The 19610-nt window shown below is 37.4% G+C and overlaps 1 protein-coding gene across 3 annotated transcripts; it reads right to left on the bottom strand.

The window, feature by feature from the left end:
- Window positions 1-1595: 1595 nt before the first annotated feature.
- On the bottom strand, window positions 1596-18730 carry LOC113115156 (synaptotagmin-like protein 2). Of its 3 annotated transcripts, none has more exons than XM_026282498.1 (19): window positions 18670-18730; window positions 16879-17087; window positions 14900-15051; window positions 14679-14799; window positions 14176-14242; window positions 12773-12890; window positions 11872-12681; window positions 8780-11242; window positions 8032-8124; window positions 7721-7768; window positions 7514-7608; window positions 7307-7420; window positions 4736-4905; window positions 4550-4652; window positions 3996-4157; window positions 3240-3333; window positions 2926-3025; window positions 2603-2808; window positions 1596-2498 (listed from the first exon to the last, which is right to left on the bottom strand). In XM_026282498.1, exons 2-19 carry the CDS (start codon window positions 16977-16979, stop codon window positions 2350-2352), a joined length of 5166 nt encoding a protein of 1721 aa, XP_026138283.1. In that variant the 5' UTR covers window positions 16980-17087; window positions 18670-18730; the 3' UTR covers window positions 1596-2349. The 3 variants fall into 3 exon arrangements, with proteins under 3 accessions (XP_026138283.1, XP_026138285.1, XP_026138284.1); XM_026282500.1 differs by having other exon boundaries at window positions 3240-3318; XM_026282499.1 differs by having other exon boundaries at window positions 16879-17110; window positions 18670-18699.
- Between the last annotated feature and the right edge of the window lie 880 nt (window positions 18731-19610).

Here is a 19610-nt window from a genome sequence, read left to right as displayed (position 1 = left end):
GAAATGTGTGAACTGGAACTGGTGAAAGTGCAGTGTGTTACAGTAAAGATATTAACTATTATGTCCAATAACAATAAAGTTATTGAATATTTTTCATAATAACAAAATCATAAAAAAATTTAAATAAAGGGGAAAAAAGAAATCCTAAAGAAGGAAATACAATCTACAATCATAAAAAAAAATTATTTTTAGCAATTATTTTCAAAATAAGTGTTGTAGTATAATCAACAGGACAGCACTGAGATCAGCGTATTTTGTACAGAGTGGAGGAAAGCTTGTTTTGAAAGAAAAACATGCTTGTAGCTCGTTTTCTACATCACCACGAATGAAAATAGGCTTCATTTGTGTACCAAAAACGATTTGCTCGAGAGTTATTGATCCGGAAAAGTCGAATCTGTGAATATCTTGTCAACTTTACCGAACTGAGTGAAGCCTATGCATTTGGGTCTTTATTTATTTACTTTTCTGCTTTTTTCAAATGGTTATGTTTTTAATTATTATAATAATTTGTTACTCGATATAAATCAAAAGATTACAGGCCATAACAATATAATACTTTCTGTAAGAAGTGTCCTACAACTCTAAAAACTTGTGTTTGTCAAGCTCTGAGCTATTAAAACTGGATGTTTTCAATAAGATTCTGGAAGGAGTTTCTGTTAGTGAACTTTTTTTTTCACTAAACGTATCTCCAATTATAGAATCACCCCTTATAATAGAATTTATGTGGGTAATGTTTGTGTACTACATTCACATAATTTTTCTACACTTACATAATATACTGTACCAAACCAACCCCATTCACACTCCTTTCTTATGATATCGGACAGTTGATGTCATTTATCACAGGCATCCAAATATTATGGAACTGGGGACTATAATTGGTTCTCATCTTTAAGAGCTAACATTAATATATTTTCCATTACCATTTTTTTATTATTATTATTATTGTGAATAGCACATTTTGACTTAACACGTTCTGACGGTATTTGAGAATGTGGATCAAGAGGGCAAACATTTAGATGTCACAATTTTGTGCATCCGTTTATGCATATCTCACATTTATGTGAATCTTATTGCAAAATGTTTCTCTCCCAACGGAGCACATGTTCTTTGTTTTTTTTCTGAAAGAGTGTGTGGAACTTGATGCTGTTGATCTAGTCCTTTGAGACAGGAGAGAGTATGTGCCAGCTGCACAGGGTACACACGTTCAGACAGCTCTGCTCCTCTCTCAGTCTGACCAGAACTCTTGTTCTGTGAGCGTGACCCGGTCTCACCTCCTCCTTTCACAGCCTTGGCTCTTCGCACCAGATCTCAACAGTGGTGTATTGTATTTATATGCATTGTCAGAATTGCATCGTCATGAAACACAAAGTTCAATACAGCACTGTCAATGGCTTAAAAACAATTGAGTAGCCAACAAAGTAGCAAAACTGAATTTTTCTGGGAAGTCTTGTACTTTCTTGGGCAGCCAGATGTTAATTTGTGCATTATGTGCGTGAAATAGTGTAGTACATACCCATACTAGGGGAAAAAATAGTCACCATGCACATAAAAATACCTTTGACATAATAAGATAAAAATAAAAAATGTCAGCATGGTGAACCAACTTTGTTTATTCATTTCCTTTTGGCATATTTATCAGGAGTATCCTGCATTATTTTGCTTGTAGTGCAGTGTGTCTGTGAACTCTGGTGTTAATACAGGCGTATTTGACAAATAAAGCAGTCACCCACTTTGCACATTTTTGGCATCAAATCTATTCCCCCATACAGATTGTTACAATACACACATTCAGTTTCCCTCCTTTCCTGGTTGAATCATTTTGTCAAGGCTTTGAATTTCATTTTTTACCCTCAAATGGTATCCTTAAACGTCCTCAGCAATGATTTAACAACCTTCATCAAAACTATTTTGAAGCCTTGAACATATACTATAGTTTATAAGGTATTTAAACTCAAAATATATGATGTTTCAAGGGATCCTCATTAGCTATATAAATCTGTAACCTCTTAAAACAGATAACATTAGAAAAGGATCACCTTTAGACATTGCTTATAACTTACTTGTATTGAAAGCATTTTGAAATCGGTAAATGATCTCATGTAATATGTTATTGGCTAAATATATTCAGTCTGGTCTCTGTTCAGTCCTACTGAACACAGGATTGAAGACAATAAATAAATCCAGCTAAAGAATATCAATATATCTGGAAACGGAACTCGTGTTGATGTCAGGTCTAATGGGGGCCAAAAAGTCCTAACGTGCAAAAACCTAATCTATTATACTATAAATCATAACAAATGCAATATATTATATATGGACAAATATTATATGAAAGATGTGATTTGATCATTTCCATGTGTTTTTGGCTGCTGCTACCATCCTCAGCGGTAACATGCCCTCCACCCATTCATTTGGAGATTCCATCATTCTCCTCCATAAAGCGACTTCCTCTGCTGTTGAGTCCATCCAGTCCACCTGTACTCCGTAACTCTTGCCTGTACACAAAATTGGCTCATATATCATTTTTGTGTTAATATGTATTGTATATGTGTTTGTTTATAGATCTCAGAACCCATAAACATCGAACGCTGGACTGCACCTGTGCCCATGCCGAGTCTCAGGCCTCCGAGCAGGTGATTGGCTAGTCGGTCACGGTCCCAAACGGTAAGCTCCACACAAGCCTCTTTCAGGTCCTCTGCCCTGAAGCCGTCATAAACCATAGTGTGGTTAAATACAGGGTTGACTGTTCTCTTCAGCACACGAGTCTTCTGACGGCTCTTTTTGCTGGTGTCGGGGAGTACGAAGCTGTGCAAGGATTTAAATAAACCATTATTTAGTAGTACACTAAAGATGTTGTCAAGAAAAATTGCTATAATGGCATGCAATCACAATATAACAGAATTGTTTTATTAGTAGTATTACCATTTTACATATGGGTCAATAGCTGGACTTCTGATAAGAGGGAGATTCTTGCAGTCTTTTACCCAGATATGCACCTCACCAGAGCCAGGAGTGTTTTTTGCTGGATAATAAAAAGGGAAACATTAGCACTGATCATTTGACCAAACTTTGACATTTGACTTTTTCTGTTACATAATGTAGAGAAGAAAAGTGTTTTCTTGTAAAATGTACTCCAATAATCTTTACCTACAACTTTCATTTTCAAAAATATGTTTTACAGCATATGAATGTGCATTATTGTGAAGAGTAAATGACTGTAAAGGGTGGAGCCTTACATTGGGAAATCTGAGGCAGGAAACGTACGGCCAGTCTCATCTGTCCTCTCAAGTCAGATGGCTGGAGGCTGTTTGTGGTCTGAGAGAACAGATTCTGGAATCAGAACAAAATAGATAAAGGTGTAATTCAGCCAAAAAAAAAAAAAATCTGCCATTATTTAAAGCTAGGATAGGCAAATATTTCTAGTTTCTTGTTATACTGGTTGACCGTCTCGAATTATATACACCATCTTATTTAGACCACTTTAATTATTGATTGCTAACAGGTTGTGAAAAGATTTTCAACAGTCAGATTTGGGGGAGACGTGATGTGCAAAAGGGGCTTCTGCAAAACTTGTTTGAAAACATGCTTTACTTTTGTTGTTCCACTAGATGACACTAGCAGCACAAAAACTGCATACTCCAGCATACTCCCAGTTTGTGCATAGATTTTGGTCCCAATTTGCAGTCTGGAGTAGTCATTGCATTTTTTGTGTATGACAGGCCCAAGTTTTTTTTTTTAAAACATGTTTGATATTTTGACATTTGTCGTATCCTACGCAAAAAGGCGGATGTTTCTGTGTTTGGAAAAAATTCGAAATCTAGTAAACCAAAAAAATAAATCTGTAAAATAAAAATAAAAATGGCTACCTATTGGTTTTCCAGGTAACATTAGTGTAAGAGATCATGCATTTGTGTATGAAGTATTTTAACTTTGAAAATGCTGTATATCATAAGTGCCATGTAAGAGAAATGATCGATAAATTCATACTATACCCTTGGTTTGAGAGGTAAAAGTTTCCACTCTGTGTCATTAAAATCCCAAGAGGAGAGGTCAAGCTCTATTTCACCCAGGAAGCTGTTACGACCAAATGTGTCATTGTGCCATGCTGAAAGGTTGAGTACCTGGGATGTCAGGTACTCCATTCGAACTCTATACTGTATGCATCAAATAATAACATGAAAAAAGATTATTAGGCATTTGGTATAATGCATATAGGGGAGACTGGGGCCTGCATTTCCCCCATTATAAACTGTAAGAAATTATAGTCAATTGAACAAACCCAGTATCGGGGCATGTTGTCACAATGGAATCTCCAATTAAGCCTACAGCCTATTATAGACATTTCAGCTTGGTATGAATAGTAAAGCAATTACGAAACATTGCGCAAGTAAAGAGATTCTCCACCCCAAAATTGAAATTTTGTCATTACTTATGCAACAAAGTGAAATGTGATGTGCAAAAATATCAAATTATTACATATATTGTAATTACTATACTAAATGGATAACATTTAAATGCATGGAAATGTGACAAGTGATGCTCTTACCCTAAGAATCTCATTGTATGTAGGATTCAATGTTTTCTTCTTCACAGCAGTTTTTCTTTTTCCCAAATTGGCGGGATCAGGAATGAGGTAACTCTTGACATACCTAGAAAAAGAACAAGCTATCCATGGAAAAAAAAAACCTATTTAGAGGAGAAAGGGTAGGTGGTACTGAGATCGCAATCTTACGGGTCCGATCGATTCCTCTTGGTGTCCACTGCTGCTAGATTCTGGCACTGAACAACAAAGATGTGGAACTCCCGCAACTTGTGCACATAGTTGAGTGAAAACTGGATGCTTCCTTGGACATCAACACTGCTGTAGTCACTATTGTACACACTCACAACACTGCCGCTAACCTGAGGATGATGGAAATTCAGTATTGTACACCAATGTGCTTAAAGGCATAGTTCACCGAAAGATGAAAAGTTGATGTTTATCTGCATACCCCCAGGGCATCCAAGATGGTGGTGACTTTGTTTCTTCAGTAGAACACAAATAGAGAGATTTTTTTAACACAAACCATTAAAGTCTGTCAGTCTTATAATGGATGTGAATGTGAATCATGGCTAAAACATAAAACTAAAAGAAAACATACACAAACAAAACCAAATAAAACCCTGATTCTTGTGACGATGCATTGATGTGTAAAGACACAAATACTGTAGATCGGTCTGTGCAAGAAACTGAACAGTATTAATTCATGCAATGTCCGAACTATTAGAGCTCTCCTAAGCACGTCCTCCTGAGTGCATTCTCAGCAGCAGGTGTATGAAGCGTCTTCTTGCTTATGGCAGATCACAGACTTATAAGTGTATTACCACCACCTATTTCTCAAGTGGACCATTGACACTCCTAATTAAGATTAGATAGAGTGTCAATGGTCCATTTGAGAGATTTCAGTTTCTTGCACAGGCAATCATCAACCATCGAGTTGTGTCTTTACACATCAATGTATCCTCATGAGACGCAGGGCTTAGTTTGGTTTTGCTAGTGTATGTTTTTGTGTGTGTGTGTGTGTGTGTGTGTGTTTTAGCCGTGATCCCGATTCACATCCATTACAGGACTGACAGACTCCAACATTTTGTGTTAAAAATCTCCATTTGTATTCTACTGAAGAAACAAAGTCACCTACATCTTGGATGCCCTGGGGGTAAGCAGATAATTTCCATTTTTGGGTAAACTATCCCTTTAATAAGTCGTCAGTTCACCCAAAAATGAAAAGTTTGTCATTACTCACCCTCATGTCATTCTAAACCCTTAAAGGGTTAGTTCACCGAAAATTTTTAATTATGTCATTAATGACTCACCTTCATGTTGTTGCAAACCCATAAGACCTCCGTTTATCTTTGGAACACAGTTTAAGATATTTTAGATTTAGTCCGAGAGCTCTCAGTCCCTCCATTGAAACTGTATGAACGGTATACTGTCCATGTCCAGAAAGGTAATAAAAACATCATCAAAGTAGTCCATGTGACATCAGAGGGTCAGTTAGAATTTATTGAAGCATCAAAATAAATTTTGTTCCAAAAATAACAAAAATAATACATTTATTCAGCATTGTCTTCTATAAAGGACAGTATACCATACATACACTTTCAATGGAGGGACAGAAAGCTCTCTGACTAAATCTGAAATAACTTAAACTGTGTTCCGAAGATGAACGGAATGACATGAGGGTGAGTTATTAATGACATAATTTAAATTTTTCAGTGAACTAACACTTTTAAGACCTTCTTTCACCTTCGGAATACAAATTAAGATATTTCTGATGAAATCCTAGAGCTTGCTGACCCTGCATAGACAGCCACATACAGTAACTACCATGTTGAACGATGACTGGAGATGCCAGAGGATCCGTGATGTCAAAGGAGTTATCATCCCAAAATAATGAAATCTCTGAAATGTTGTGGCAATTTGATGTGCCAATGCTGAAAGACTAGAGATAATGAAGGAAAGACTGCTTTGATTTTTTATAGGTGTTCTGTCTTGTGCTGGTTGGATAGATGGTGTAGCTACTGATGATGGATTGGCCGTGGTAATTATCAGTGCGTGCTCCCCCCAAAATTTGTTCATAAATCATAATTTGCAAAAAAAAAAAAAAAACTTTATTCAACAATTTCTTCTCTGCTCTGGGTTCTACGTCAGAACTCCTGCATCAGCTGCACCACGCACTATGCATACCGCAAGAAGAGAATAAATTGTTGAAAAGTCGTTATTTTTGCTTTCCTTACACAAAAAAAATTTTTTTGTATCTTCATAGAATAAAGGTTGAACCACTGATGTCACATGATGTCACTATTTTAACAATGTATTTACAAAATTTCTGCATTGCTGTGTCTATGCAAGGTCATAAAGCACTCAGATTTCATCAAAAATACCTTAATTTGTGTTCCGAACATGAACGAAGATCTGACCGGTTTAGAACGTCATGAGGGTTAGTAATTCAATTTAATTAGCGTACTTAATAAATACATGTTCATCTTCATAATCTGGTTAGAATAAACCCCTGCACTGCTTTTTTCTCCTAGAATATTCTGTTTAATTTGAATTATGATGATATGGTTACAAAAGTAAAATGGGCTGTAAAAGGTGCTTCATGATGACTTTACTATAATTAACTATAACACAAATGATATCTGAGGCAAGTGGAATAATTGACAGGTTCTGTTTCTATAAGTGTATATACTATATTATATGCATTTGCTTGGTAAATAGTAATGTATAGGTAGGTATATAATACATAGAATATGAACATACAGATGACAGGGAGGTGGATCCAGAGTAGTTGCTGAAGTCAGTGAATTTTCTGTTATTCCATTGTGGTACACCGCTGCGAGAACTGCTCTCAGAGTCACTTTCTCCTCCATCACTCTAAAAAGACAGGACAGGAACAGACATTTTGAGCACCACACATTTTTTGTGACCTGGCCTTTCATCATAGATAAAAATGACAAATGAACCAACTTCTTTTTGCAGGAATGAAGGCACTGATTTACTGAGTTGCTTCAGGTGCACTGGGTCTGATGTGGCAAAAGAAGTTTGGACAAGTGTGCTAGAGTCTTAAACAACACATCAGAAGTGAGATTCAGAGCAAATGCCAACGTCATATGATGTCAACAAAATTGGTGCATATACTGAAAATCATATCGAGAAGGTAAGCTCAAAACTTGCCATCGTAGTTGCTCTGCATGTAGTCATTTGCTTGTTTTTGGTCTTGTCCTTAGGGAAAACATAACAATGGCAAAACACGGGATAAGTAGAAAAGATAACGTTGTCACCTCTACTTTCCATTTAGAGCCAAACAATAAGGTGTACTCTGGAAGAAGCATTGTGCTGATACTGCATGATAAGTAAACTCTGAAAGGAAGAGCTAAGTATGGATATTGTACTTTTAATTGAAAAACTAATAATAAACAGTATATAAATTATAGTTGGATACAGTTTAAAAAACATTTGACATGATAGAGAGGATTGATGCTTACTCGGAAGAGTGCTGATGTCTTCCATACTTTTATGGAACACTGGTCTAGATGAAGCTCGTTTCAAAGCTTTCTGAATGGGACTTTCACTATCACCTGTAAGATTTAACAGTGTAAGTTTGATCCCATAGAGGTATAAAGAATTAATGCAAGAAGCAACAAGAATGTGGCTGGTGTTTTGTTCCCTTGTACTATTGTGTAATGTGAGCACTTACTATTTGACACTTGAAAGGGAAGCTGTGAGAAATTCTAATACTATGCAGATTTAATTACATATACCTAATTTGTAAATAGTTTAAGACTGAGGTCAGTTAGTCCTTCATAAGTCATGTTAATAATTTGGAGTGGGTCTCCGGCATGGGAGGTGGGCGTCCTAACAAGGAGGCTAAAGACTGCACCCACAACTGTCAGTCACTAGTGCGCCTCTTGAGATCAGGGGAGAGAGGTTTGCATGCACAGCATGATCTGTTAGCCTCTGTTACAACTGCACACACATTTCATGCTTATACTTTCATGCTTATATGGTTAAAAACTTTTTCTAAATCATTAAACCTAACTATAAAACTCTGGAAAGTAGTGTGTGCAGTGAACTATGAACTGTGATCTGACCAGAAGAGGTGTATTATTACTTTTCTGAATAATCCGATTTACGTTTCACACCTGGCAGTTGATAAACCAGAAAAAAGTGTCCCTGTAGCTAAAACAATAGACCATACTGATAACAACACAAAGGTCAAAGGTTAAAACTCACGGCTTAAATTGCCCTTAGTGGCATTTCCATCAGTTTGTGTGGTTGAGTGGCATCCCAGGCTCCCTCTCCTGGTTTGTAGGTCGGGGGAACCCTGTACTGGAGTACTGGTTTTCACAGGGGAGCATTTACAGCTGCGGTGTGTCTCTGGAGATGACGTAAATGAAGTGCAGATAAGATCGTCAACCTGCTCTGTAACTGGAGGTGGAGTGTACATCCTTCTGTCCTCTGTGATGCCAAGGTAATGCTGGTAGTCCCGCGGAATGAAGGATCTAGCAAGAGGTTGGGAGTCAGAATCCTCTGAGGTACGTGATGGTCTTCTCTGAGTGTTTTTGTCTCTATCTCTCCAAGAGATTTCTGGGGATGTTTTTGGCAGGGTATAGCTAGCTTCCTGTGTTTTTCTGGACTGTGTGATGATGGCTTCTGGTGCCTTTTTAACCTGTTGCAGATTGGGGCCCTGGGACTTCTTGGACAAAAGATCTAAGTCCTGGCTTTGCTCCTCAACTGCAGTGTTCACAGAAAACATACTGGCGGCACGTCTCATGGCATTTGCTTTTCCATTTAGACTGCCTTTGCTATTTCTTCTACCATGTTTAGGTTGTGACTCTTGACCAACCTGAGGTTTAGATACCATTGTGGCTTCTAAAGAGGAGATCATGTGCGACTGATCGGTTTTTGATCCAGATTCTTGTCTTGACATAATCCTCTTCTTTGAGGGAGACTGGAATACTCTGGTTTTGGCTGGCGAGGATGTTTTGTTATTATGGCTTTCATTTACAAAGTCTTTGACACTGGCTCTTTCATTTTGACTTTGTGGACTTAAGGATCTCTGATTTCCACTTTCAAGAACTGGTGATCTTTGCCCAGATTTTGCAGGTGATCCTCCCCAGAAGTCACGGAGGTTCTTAAACTGTGAAGTGCTCATACCATCCATTACATTTGGCTTATCCTTCCTTAGTGGATGCATCGAAAAATTAGGAGACAGTCTACCTCTGGCAGAGGTACTGTCCTCAACATCATCAGCATCATAATCATCATAATCAGTACCTATTGTTCTGAGATCAAACTCAGATTTTGTAAATCTTTGGTTCATTCGAGTAGTAGTAGTCGATTTGTTTTGAACTGCTGCTGATGTTCTAGATTCTTTCTCCCAAAAGGACTTGAGTTGCTTGATCCTCTCTGCCATGTTCTCTTGCTGGGAATTCTGCTTAACAAAAGGCACTTGATTTGTCCTTGGCGCGGTTCTTGATTTTGCCTCCAATTCTTTTGGAGGAGTGTGATCTGCATCATTACTGTTGATGCTAATGGTGCCTCTGCTATCACCATTTTGACCTGCTAGCAAGGAACCACTGTTAAGGGATGGCGAAGATGATTTTAAATATGGAACATCTTTCTCTAAGGGAAAGCTTGCATGTATTTGGTCGGTCTTCTCATTAGCATATATCAATGGGGGTTCTGATTCATCTGTAAAAATGGGTACTTTAGGGGTATAGGTGGTGTTACCACTTCCAACATGCTCAACGTCTACATCTTCTCCAACGCTCTCTTGTTTCTGATGTCTCGGAGATGTTACTTTCAAGCTCTGCTCACTTCTTTGTTGTTCCTCTACACCTTCAGTTGGCTTTCCACAATTATCACTAGGGATTAAGTGTTCATTTTTAGCAGGTACACTAGATTTGCCGATCAAAATCTTTGGTCCAATGTTTTCTTTCTCCCAGAAAGATCTCAAATTGGCAATCTTTGGTCGCTGGTTCTCTTCAGCACCTGTTATTTCTTTTGACTGATTTTGAGTCTGCTTGATGTCAGTGATTTCAAGTTTGACTTTAGTCTCTTCCTCTCTCTTGATTTTGTTCTCATTTAGACTAACTTTCCCACTGACAGAAATATTAACTTCTGGTATCTCTGGAGGCACATTGTTTGCAGTAAAAGCAGAGTCAATAGAAGGTTTCTTGATGAGAGGTTCTTTATAAGAAGCAGATTCATATCTTCTCTTTTCTTTTGGAGAATTATGGGAAGGCTCAACATTCTGTTCCTTTCCCCAATCTGTCTGTTGTAGAAATATTGTATTGACTTCTGATGGAACTTCTTCGCTTTGGCGTGGTATGATTAAGTACACATTATCTCTTGGTTTTGCTCTCTGATCAATGTCATCTTCAAAGTCTATGTCATCGATCTTGGTGTCGTCCTCCATGTCTTGGACATTGCTCTCTACATCAAGCCTATCACTGCTGTCTGAGCTTCTGCTAAACCACTCAAGAACTTTGGCAATGGAATCTCCTGGTTCATCAGTAGGTGTGGAAATATATTCATCTGTCATGGTTTCCATTTTGGCATCTTCTTGTTTTGAGTTATTAGTATTTTGTTTTATATTGAAGACAAGGGGGCTACTGTCAGTCTCACAGTCAGTTGAGGCACCTGTGTTGTTGAATGTATCTGTTATTTTGAGGGATCTGGGAAATTGTTGATCTGTAAAAAAAAAAAAAAAAAATCAGTGCAGCACTAAATGTCCAGAAATTCTAGACAACACCATTGTAAGCAAAGATTTTATTCAGTTATTTTCAATGTAAGATGATTTCACCCAAATATGAAAATCATGTTATCATTTACTAACCTGCATGTCATTCCAAACCCAAATGACTTTCTTTCTTCTGCAGAACACAGCAGTAGAAGCACAAAGAAGAAAATGTAATAAATATCTAATTGTGTAAATTTTCAATATTGTTGCCATTTTTTTGTAAGTTGGTTTGTTGACGTAGTAGAAGGGTGAACATTTCCATCACCTACCAGACTGGAGTGTGAAGAACTGGATGAGTGCTTGAATATCAAATAGTATTTTAGCAAAATGTGAAATGTGTATTTTGCTGACACACTTGGGTGCTTTAGGCACTCAAGTGAGACCCAGTGTCACTGCCATTATTTGTCAGTTCACCCAAAATTTTACCGACTGCTTGTTAAATTATCCCCTGTGTTCGGCAGAAGTCAGTCAGTCTTACAGGTTTGAAATGACACGATGATGGGTAAATAACATAATTCGAATTTTTGGGCGAATATCTCCTTTAACAAATGTTTACATTTCTAAAAAATGTGGCTCATACCAACAGCAGTTTTCTTCATATTTTCTTCAGTTCCTATCGTTTCTGATGTTGGATACAGACTCATATGATTTTCCACATTCCCAGATTTGTGCATTGTAGGTTGAAGGGCAGTGATCTCATCCAGTGGCTTTGCAGAGTTGTCAGTCAACGTGAACATTGCATTCTCACGTGGAAGGTTAGTTTCACCAGAAATCTTTTGGCCCTCTAATTCCATATTTGATGTCTGAGGAAGGCAACTATGTGTTTCTCTTCTTTGTTTTACATGTTCTTCCACTTTTTTGACATCATCTCCTCTTGTGATAGAGTTCAGACTTAGACGTGGTTTTATTTTTGGCTTTTCTTGTAAGCTTTGTGGAAGGTTTATCAGTTGCGATGAAGCTCTTACTGGTAAACGTGACTTTGGCAACTTCAGTGGTGAAGGAGAGCTAATTTGCTCTTTGTTTTCAGTTTTGCTACCTGATTCTTCTGTACTACCCAGAGAAAGTCTAGATTCTTCAAGATCCTTTTCTTGACTGATGTTTTTGCGAACATAGCTTAAGGATGCTACTGGTTGTCGCAGCTGGCTCTTGAGAGAGGGCTCATTGGAGCTATGTTTAGGGATACTTCTTGGTGGTGGAGACCTAACACCTGAGCCTGCTGTGGTGGATACACCCTGGCTGGACACAGAATTGGTGCTGTCTGAGACAGAGCTCTGTGGTTTGTTTATTTTGGTCCTCTTCTTTGGCACAGGCTTTTGACCAGGAGGTTTGTTGTGTGGGGTGTTAAAAACCTCACTATTACCTACACCATGACTCGCTTCCTGATGTTTTACTGCAAATATGAGACTTGTAAGCATGGGAGAGCACAAAACTACAAATGTCAAAGCACAAATGAACATTATACAACATTTTGCCACATAAACCTTGTGAATCAGAGCCTCGGTCTAATGATTTCCTGAGACCAGGTCCTGATGTAAAGTGGATCTCAGTTTCCTCAAAATCAAGCTCTACTGGAACACTGTTAAATGGGTTGTGCCTTGGCTGGAACCAGGTAAACAGACAAAGTTTATAATGAATAAATACATTTATTATTGATGCCATATTGATTTATTTGTTGCTTGGCATTGACTTTCACTCAAAATTAACACACTAGAGTGGCCGAGACTTAAAAGGGGTCATATCATACATTGTATTAAGTAATTTTATTTATTAACTTATCCTTTTACCGAAGATATGAATTTTATATCAAATTTATGACATTTTTTTACCCTATATCTGACACATAGAAATAAGACCCTACACCTAACACCCAGGTTGCATGTGGCATGAGAAACAGCTGTGTTTACTCACAAGCTGCAGGTCTGCTGATGAGTCCAATATACTTTATATACTGTTTGCCCTGCCCCATCCTTAAATAACAGCCTCTTTTCAAAGCCTGTGTTATATTGTTGCAGAATCCTCCTTAGTACGAAATATTGACCAGGTGGACCAAGTTTCTAAATACAGATAGGTGTTGTTGATGTCTAAATGTGGGCGGCCGTACAGTATGTTGAAGTGGACATAACACACAGTTTCTGCCAATCTCATGTTAATCTTGAGTACCTATAGAGTAGTATTGAATCCTTTATATTGCAGAAGATTCTTTAATTTTATCAGATTTATAAAAGAAGTGTATAGCTGTCAAGGGCAACCACTACCTGGAGAAGGGCCTACACAAGGAAATTCACTCTTTATAACATCATACACGGCCATCCAAAAAAAAAAAAACTTTCCAAAACCTATAAAAACCCTGAAGGGGTGTCTTTGGCACAGAAATACTCAACTCAATCTTTAAGACTTTGGTCATGTATAGCATGAGAATCCAATTCTTTAGCAATGTAAGTAAGTCGGCTAAGCATGAAATAGCAATAGACATCCTCTTTAATACACATTTGATAGCTGTAAGTCATGAAAGTTCCGTAGAAACCATTTTCTCACATTTTTTATAAATGGTCTATTTCATGGCTCCTCAAATCTTACCCTGGAGGTCCAATGTGCTGCAGAGGTTAGCTCCTACCCTGATCAAAGTCACCTGCCTGTGATTTTCTAATGATCCCAAAGACATTAATCGGCATTGATTACTACGCTCAGGTGTGTTTGTTTAGGGTTAGAGCTAAACTCTGCAGGAAAGTGGATCCCGAGGTCTAGATTTGAGGATCTCTGGTCTATTTGGACTGGAGAGGATGTGTTGAAATGTTGATTCCTTATGATATGACCCCTTTAAGTGTTTCCCCAAAGATATGCAGTATCTTGATATGGCTGTATAGTTTAATGAGCATTTACATACCTTGGATGGCGATCTCATGCCGATGTTTAGTTTTTCTTGCTGGACTTCTAATGTCTCACAATTTTCCCTAATTTAAAAAAAATAGCAATTGCATGTTTATGCTTGCATTCATAAGAAGCAAAAGAAAACAATTCCCGTCCTGCAAGACATCCTGCAATGATCAGGATCAATTAAACCTTCACAGACAAAGTACTTTGAGAGGACAGCGTGCAAACTCCTCTGTTGACCCTTGTCGAGTCATAAAGATCTTGAAATCATAAGGTATCCACACCTGTAAAGCACACAAAGCGCCTGGGAGGGGTGGAAGTTGCATACACAGTGCAAACCAAAGGGTTCTGGCAAGCGTGAACAGTTATTACTCCTGTTGTTCCAGATAAGTTGATGAATACAGAGCTAGATGAGATATAGTATGCGTGTCTAGATATTCAGTGTAGGATTATGCCAACCTCACTGAACCATAGATGCTGATATTTGTGCTTTTGTAGATGAACATTTAGCATTACCTCTCTTTTAGATGCTCTGAGGACTCAGTAGTCTGTGTGACTTTAGGAGACGTCATGTTGACATCACTATCTTTTCGGCTGATGCTTCTGGATCTGCCGCCCCACGACTTGGTTAAATACTCTATATAGGAGGATAGTGAGATGTTTACTGGTGTTAAATGCTCTAAAAGCATTTAAACCTGAGGATTTACATGTATAAACTGTAGGCTTTTTGGTCTCACCAACAACTGAGGGTTTCCTTTGCTTCATCGATGCCATGATGATTTCAGAGCCATGAATCCTGTCCTGGTGTCTCTGTGACTTTGCTTCGTAGAACCATTCTCCCGACATAAATTTGCGTTTGTCTTCCTCTGGGACGGCTTTCTGCAGATGCCTGGGAATCAGATGAGAGGTTCAGCTTGGGTGAGAAAAATTTAAATCATCAACAGTTCCCAGCAACAAGCATCTAACCTAATATAGTCTCACCTCAGCATGGTCCTTTGGACAAATACCATGCATTCCACAGGCCGCAAATTAGTTTACTCCATAAGCCATCAAGGACAGAAAGCACGGCACTTATCACATCTTCTGGTGTTTGCTCGCAAAACGTTAAATACTTTTTATGCACTGTACAAATGTGTCAGGAAGTTCTTTGAGCACTAGGATCATAAACTGAGCTTTCCAAATGTCGGTACCTCATTGCACTTTACTTTTTTATTACATTACACAGCTCTCCTTTATGAGAGCCTCTTAAATCAATAACATTCCTTATGACCAAAGAGTCGGGACAAACTCTTCCTTCATTGACTTATACACACAAAACTGTCTTCAAAACTGACACTGTTTGCTTTGCAAATACTACATCTCTCATAATGGCTGCTTCTTGGGTACTATCAGTGTTCCCAGGAGCTGTAACCTGTTAAGTAATTCAGACACTAATGATAAGGAGTTTTACTGAATGATTCCTTTAGAAATACAGATCGAAAGGTCGAAAACGAATCATTATACTACGACATGTTTGAGAGGTGGTTAATGTTAAATGTTGAAAATAGTTAAAATTTCAAAACAACCATAATCAAGACATTGTGAGCATTTGCAGTGATTCTTAATTTGTTTGATTCAAATCATGTGTTTGGTAGCAACTATTGGAACACTTCTTTGCTTTTGAAGGAAGGGGAAACTATGTTGGTCATGTGAAACGGCCAAGACAATTATTTCACAAGGGTAGACTTAATCCTTTTATAAGGTTGAGTACGGTTGAGGCTGAACACAGGGAAATCACCCAGACATGGCCAGATTCTGCATTCTTCCTTTCATGTAGACTGCCAGTCTCCATTCAAAGCATTAAACACGAGAACAAATAGTTTGCTAGTGCAATGGTGTTCATTCGGGTGAACCCCCTCAGTGTTTGTCTTTGGATTAATGCCCTGTTTTTTCATGTCGTATTATGTTGTATTTCAATAGATATGTCTAAAATTACTGTCATCATGTGCATTTGCAAAAGTTTGTGGTTGGTAAGATTGTATTTTTTTTAAATGTTTCTGTCTCCTATGCGCACAAAGAGAATAAAACTATGATTTAGTCAAAAATACAGTAAAACTGTAAAACTGTATTATTGTGAAATAATATTACAATTAAAAAAAACTATTTTAAAAATAATTTCATCCTGTGATGGCAAAGCTGAATTTTCAGCAGATATTACTCCAGTCTTAAGGGTCACGTGAAATCATTGTATAATGCTGATTTGATGCTCAAAAAACATGCATTTATTTATTATCTATGGTAAAACAATTGTGCCGCTTATCTGCACAAAAAAACATGATTTTCATGATTTTTTGATGGATAGAAATTGCATTATAAATGTCTTTACTGTCACTTTTGATCAGTTTGGTATTAATTATTAACCTCAAGCTTTTGAAGAGTAATGCATCTTTTAAGTTAAATTGTATGTGAACGTACAAGGGAAAGTGTATTTCAGATTTACTAATGTTTTAATCACCTTTTAAACATATTTTTTAGATATGAATATTCAGTGTAATACCTCAGTTGATGTCATAAAATGCCATTTATAATAATTATTTTTTTAAATCAACTTAAAACTGATTTCAAATTGTATATCACACTGCTGCCACTGCTTGAGATCAGCTATCATTATACATTAAGAGAGGGGGTCATTTAGCCTTCAAATGAAAATTTGATTATGCTTGTTTCGCAGTCTTACTTGATTCGTTCCTCCTCTGCTTTCTTCAGCTCAGCATCCCTCTTTAAAACCGTCATGATCATCTCCTGCTCCTCCTCGCTCAGGTGGCTCAGGTCTATCATGATGACCACTTTTCTTCTCACAGTTGGGGGGACTCTAGCACTGAGACCACACTGCTATCTGTTGTTCTTCCTGAATCACCTTCATTTCATTATGCACAATTACAGCACCTGCAATCAGCACACCAAAACATCTGAGAGTCTCCATTAGTCTCATTCACATCAGATTAGGCTTTTCTATGAAAATATAATAATTAGAGAATGGTGCACTCATTTATTTAATGGAAAGGACAAATGTAACCCAATTTGTATGCTGAATTTGAAGTAATTTGGAATGAAATGCGATTCTAAATAAGTGCACAATGAAGCCGAGTGAGAGCCTGTTTAGTGAACGCTGAGATTAGACAAAACATGTGACGGCACTGTCAGTTGACCATGAGAAGGGGCAGACCTTTAGATCGAGCACGCTGAAAACAAATGATGAACTTTTGCATTGATCATAAATTGCATGCTGCTCCCATTTAAAAGTCATGTCAGATAATGGCTTTGATGTTCTATTAAAATTATTGGTTTATTTCTATGCACAGAAAAATAAGAACACAATTTAATAAAAACAAAAAAAACTCCTTACATGATCATATGACCATATTTAATGCTTAAGACACCAGTGTCTCACGTTAACTCAGCAAATATTTGAAAACAGCTCACTGAAACATTATTTACTCTGGGTTACACCTGGATCAAAACAAGTCTCAAAGAAATGACAAAAGCAGCCTAATACATAACATTATACAAACAACAAGCGAACAATAAAATAGCATTGAAAGGTTAATGCTTTACATTAGTGAGGAGCTTATGGAATGGAAATACTGTACAAATTCTCTTGAGTCTGACTCAAATCTGAAATTATGAATGTGTCTGGTATGATTAAACAAAACAAACCATCAAGAGCACATGAGTAATGGATTTAACATGATGTACGTTATTTGATGCTGTAATGTCGCATCCTGAATCCTGTTTCTTGTCCAAAGGTCTTTTGACTTATCAAATGAGGCTCTTTGCAAATTGCATTAGGCTGGATTCAATTGAATAAGCTCTTAGTAAACAAACATTTCATACATAAACATATCAACTTTAAATTGAACTTTTTAATAAACAGGACAAGTGACAATAAGTTAAAGTGGTATTTTGTCTGGTTGTGTAAAATAACTGAAGGACCTTGGAGCTTTAGGTGTCCATCTGTTGACGTGTTAGACATGTAATTGTATTTGAAAAAACGGGATAATGTGGCGTATCCCTGTCTGCAGTGATAAAATGGGGATTCGTGTGCTCCTTTTCTGTTCTCTCTTAAATTTATTATTCCTTCGTATTGCATTTTTAAAACGGCATAAATGCGTTGCATTAATAAGTGATACATATCCAAGATCTCACGAGCGGGGAAGGCAATAACCTGTCAATACTACTTTTCTTCACATTAAAATCATTTCAATAATCAAAACCAACCGGAGATTAGTAATCCCGTATTATAAATACATAATAAATACAGTTGTATATGAATTATTTGAGTCTATCGATCGAAACACTTTACTTTTCATGTAGCCTAACATTAGTTTAACTTACTCGAAACCGAACGCAGTGACAACTTTGAAGAATGTATTTAGGCTGTAAGTATTTTAGAGGCTCGTGTATATATTCTGTAGTGGCAAAACAATCTTCACAAACATAACGACAGGTATATAAGGTTTCAGCTCACCTTGTTTCCGTGGCAGAACCTCTGGAGCGCCTCTCTGACGCGCAGTACAGAACATCTTCACTGCACGAGCGACGCGTCTCTCAGGGGCGGACGGAGTCTTGACGTCGGCTTCCAGTCGACCAATCAACGACTGCGTTTGAGCGGTCAACGCGACGCGCCAAGATAGAACGCTCCAATCGGAAGTATGCGGCTTGCGTATTTCACGCAAACACCTCGCGTGACGGTAACGCATTGAAGTTGTTTCCTAAAGAATGACAATGGACAGTATAATGAAGGCCCTATGCGCAAACATTGAAATATTTATATTTCAAATGGTCTGTCTTTTTACATGCTTTTTAAATTTGTTTTATTTGTATTTGTTTTTACATTTATGTACGAGAATTGTCAATAATAGCCTACTTAAACCAGCTGAGTCTGTTCTCATAAATTAGGCTATATAAACCCACTAAATGATGGATAGGCTACATAACCACCTTATGTAAAACTAGTCGTCTACATATTGATATTAATACGTAATTTGTGATTAGTAATTCAGTCAGCCAGGGTCTGTGCAAACAACAACATTATTACATAAGTCCTCCGTTTTTCTGTACTGCTGTTATACAATGATTCGCTTAGGTCCTAATTTGATTAGTGAATGCTGATATACAACAGCACTGGGACTTTTGATTTCATGTTCCAGACAGTCTCTGCGTCAATGATGAGGACTTTTTTTCTGTAGGTTACATTCACCAGTAGGTGGCGACAAATGATTGTGTTAATGAGTAAATCATTGAATCCTTTACCAAATCATTTACCAGTTTGTTCAAAGCAGATTCAGGAACACAACATGACTGTGTCTATATATTACTTTATTTCCTGGTTCATACAAGGAAAATAAATATTAAAATGTAGTCTTTTTGATTCCCTCAACAAGTTTATATTAGAACAGGTTTAACCTG

This window comes from Carassius auratus, chromosome 15, assembly GCF_003368295.1.
Source record: "Carassius auratus strain Wakin chromosome 15, ASM336829v1, whole genome shotgun sequence".
NCBI lineage: Eukaryota > Metazoa > Chordata > Actinopteri > Cypriniformes > Cyprinidae > Carassius > Carassius auratus.
The sequence above is the reverse complement of the archived record's forward strand: the minus strand, read 5'-3'. Positions and strand labels throughout refer to the sequence as shown.

Bases quoted from the DNA above. Each gene is read 5' to 3' on its own strand.
- LOC113115156 (XM_026282498.1), bottom strand. From the start codon at position 16,979: ATGATAGACCTGAGCCACCTGAGCGAGGAGGAGCAGGAGATGATCATG. The intron at 15,052-16,878 runs GTAAGACTGCGA...TCTGATTCCCAG, and splicing joins GCAGAGGAGGAACGAATCAA to GCATCTGCAGAAAGCCGTCC. The intron at 11,243-11,871 runs GTATGAGCCACA...TTTTTTTTACAG, and splicing joins TATGAAGAAAACTGCTGTTG to ATCAACAATTTCCCAGATCC.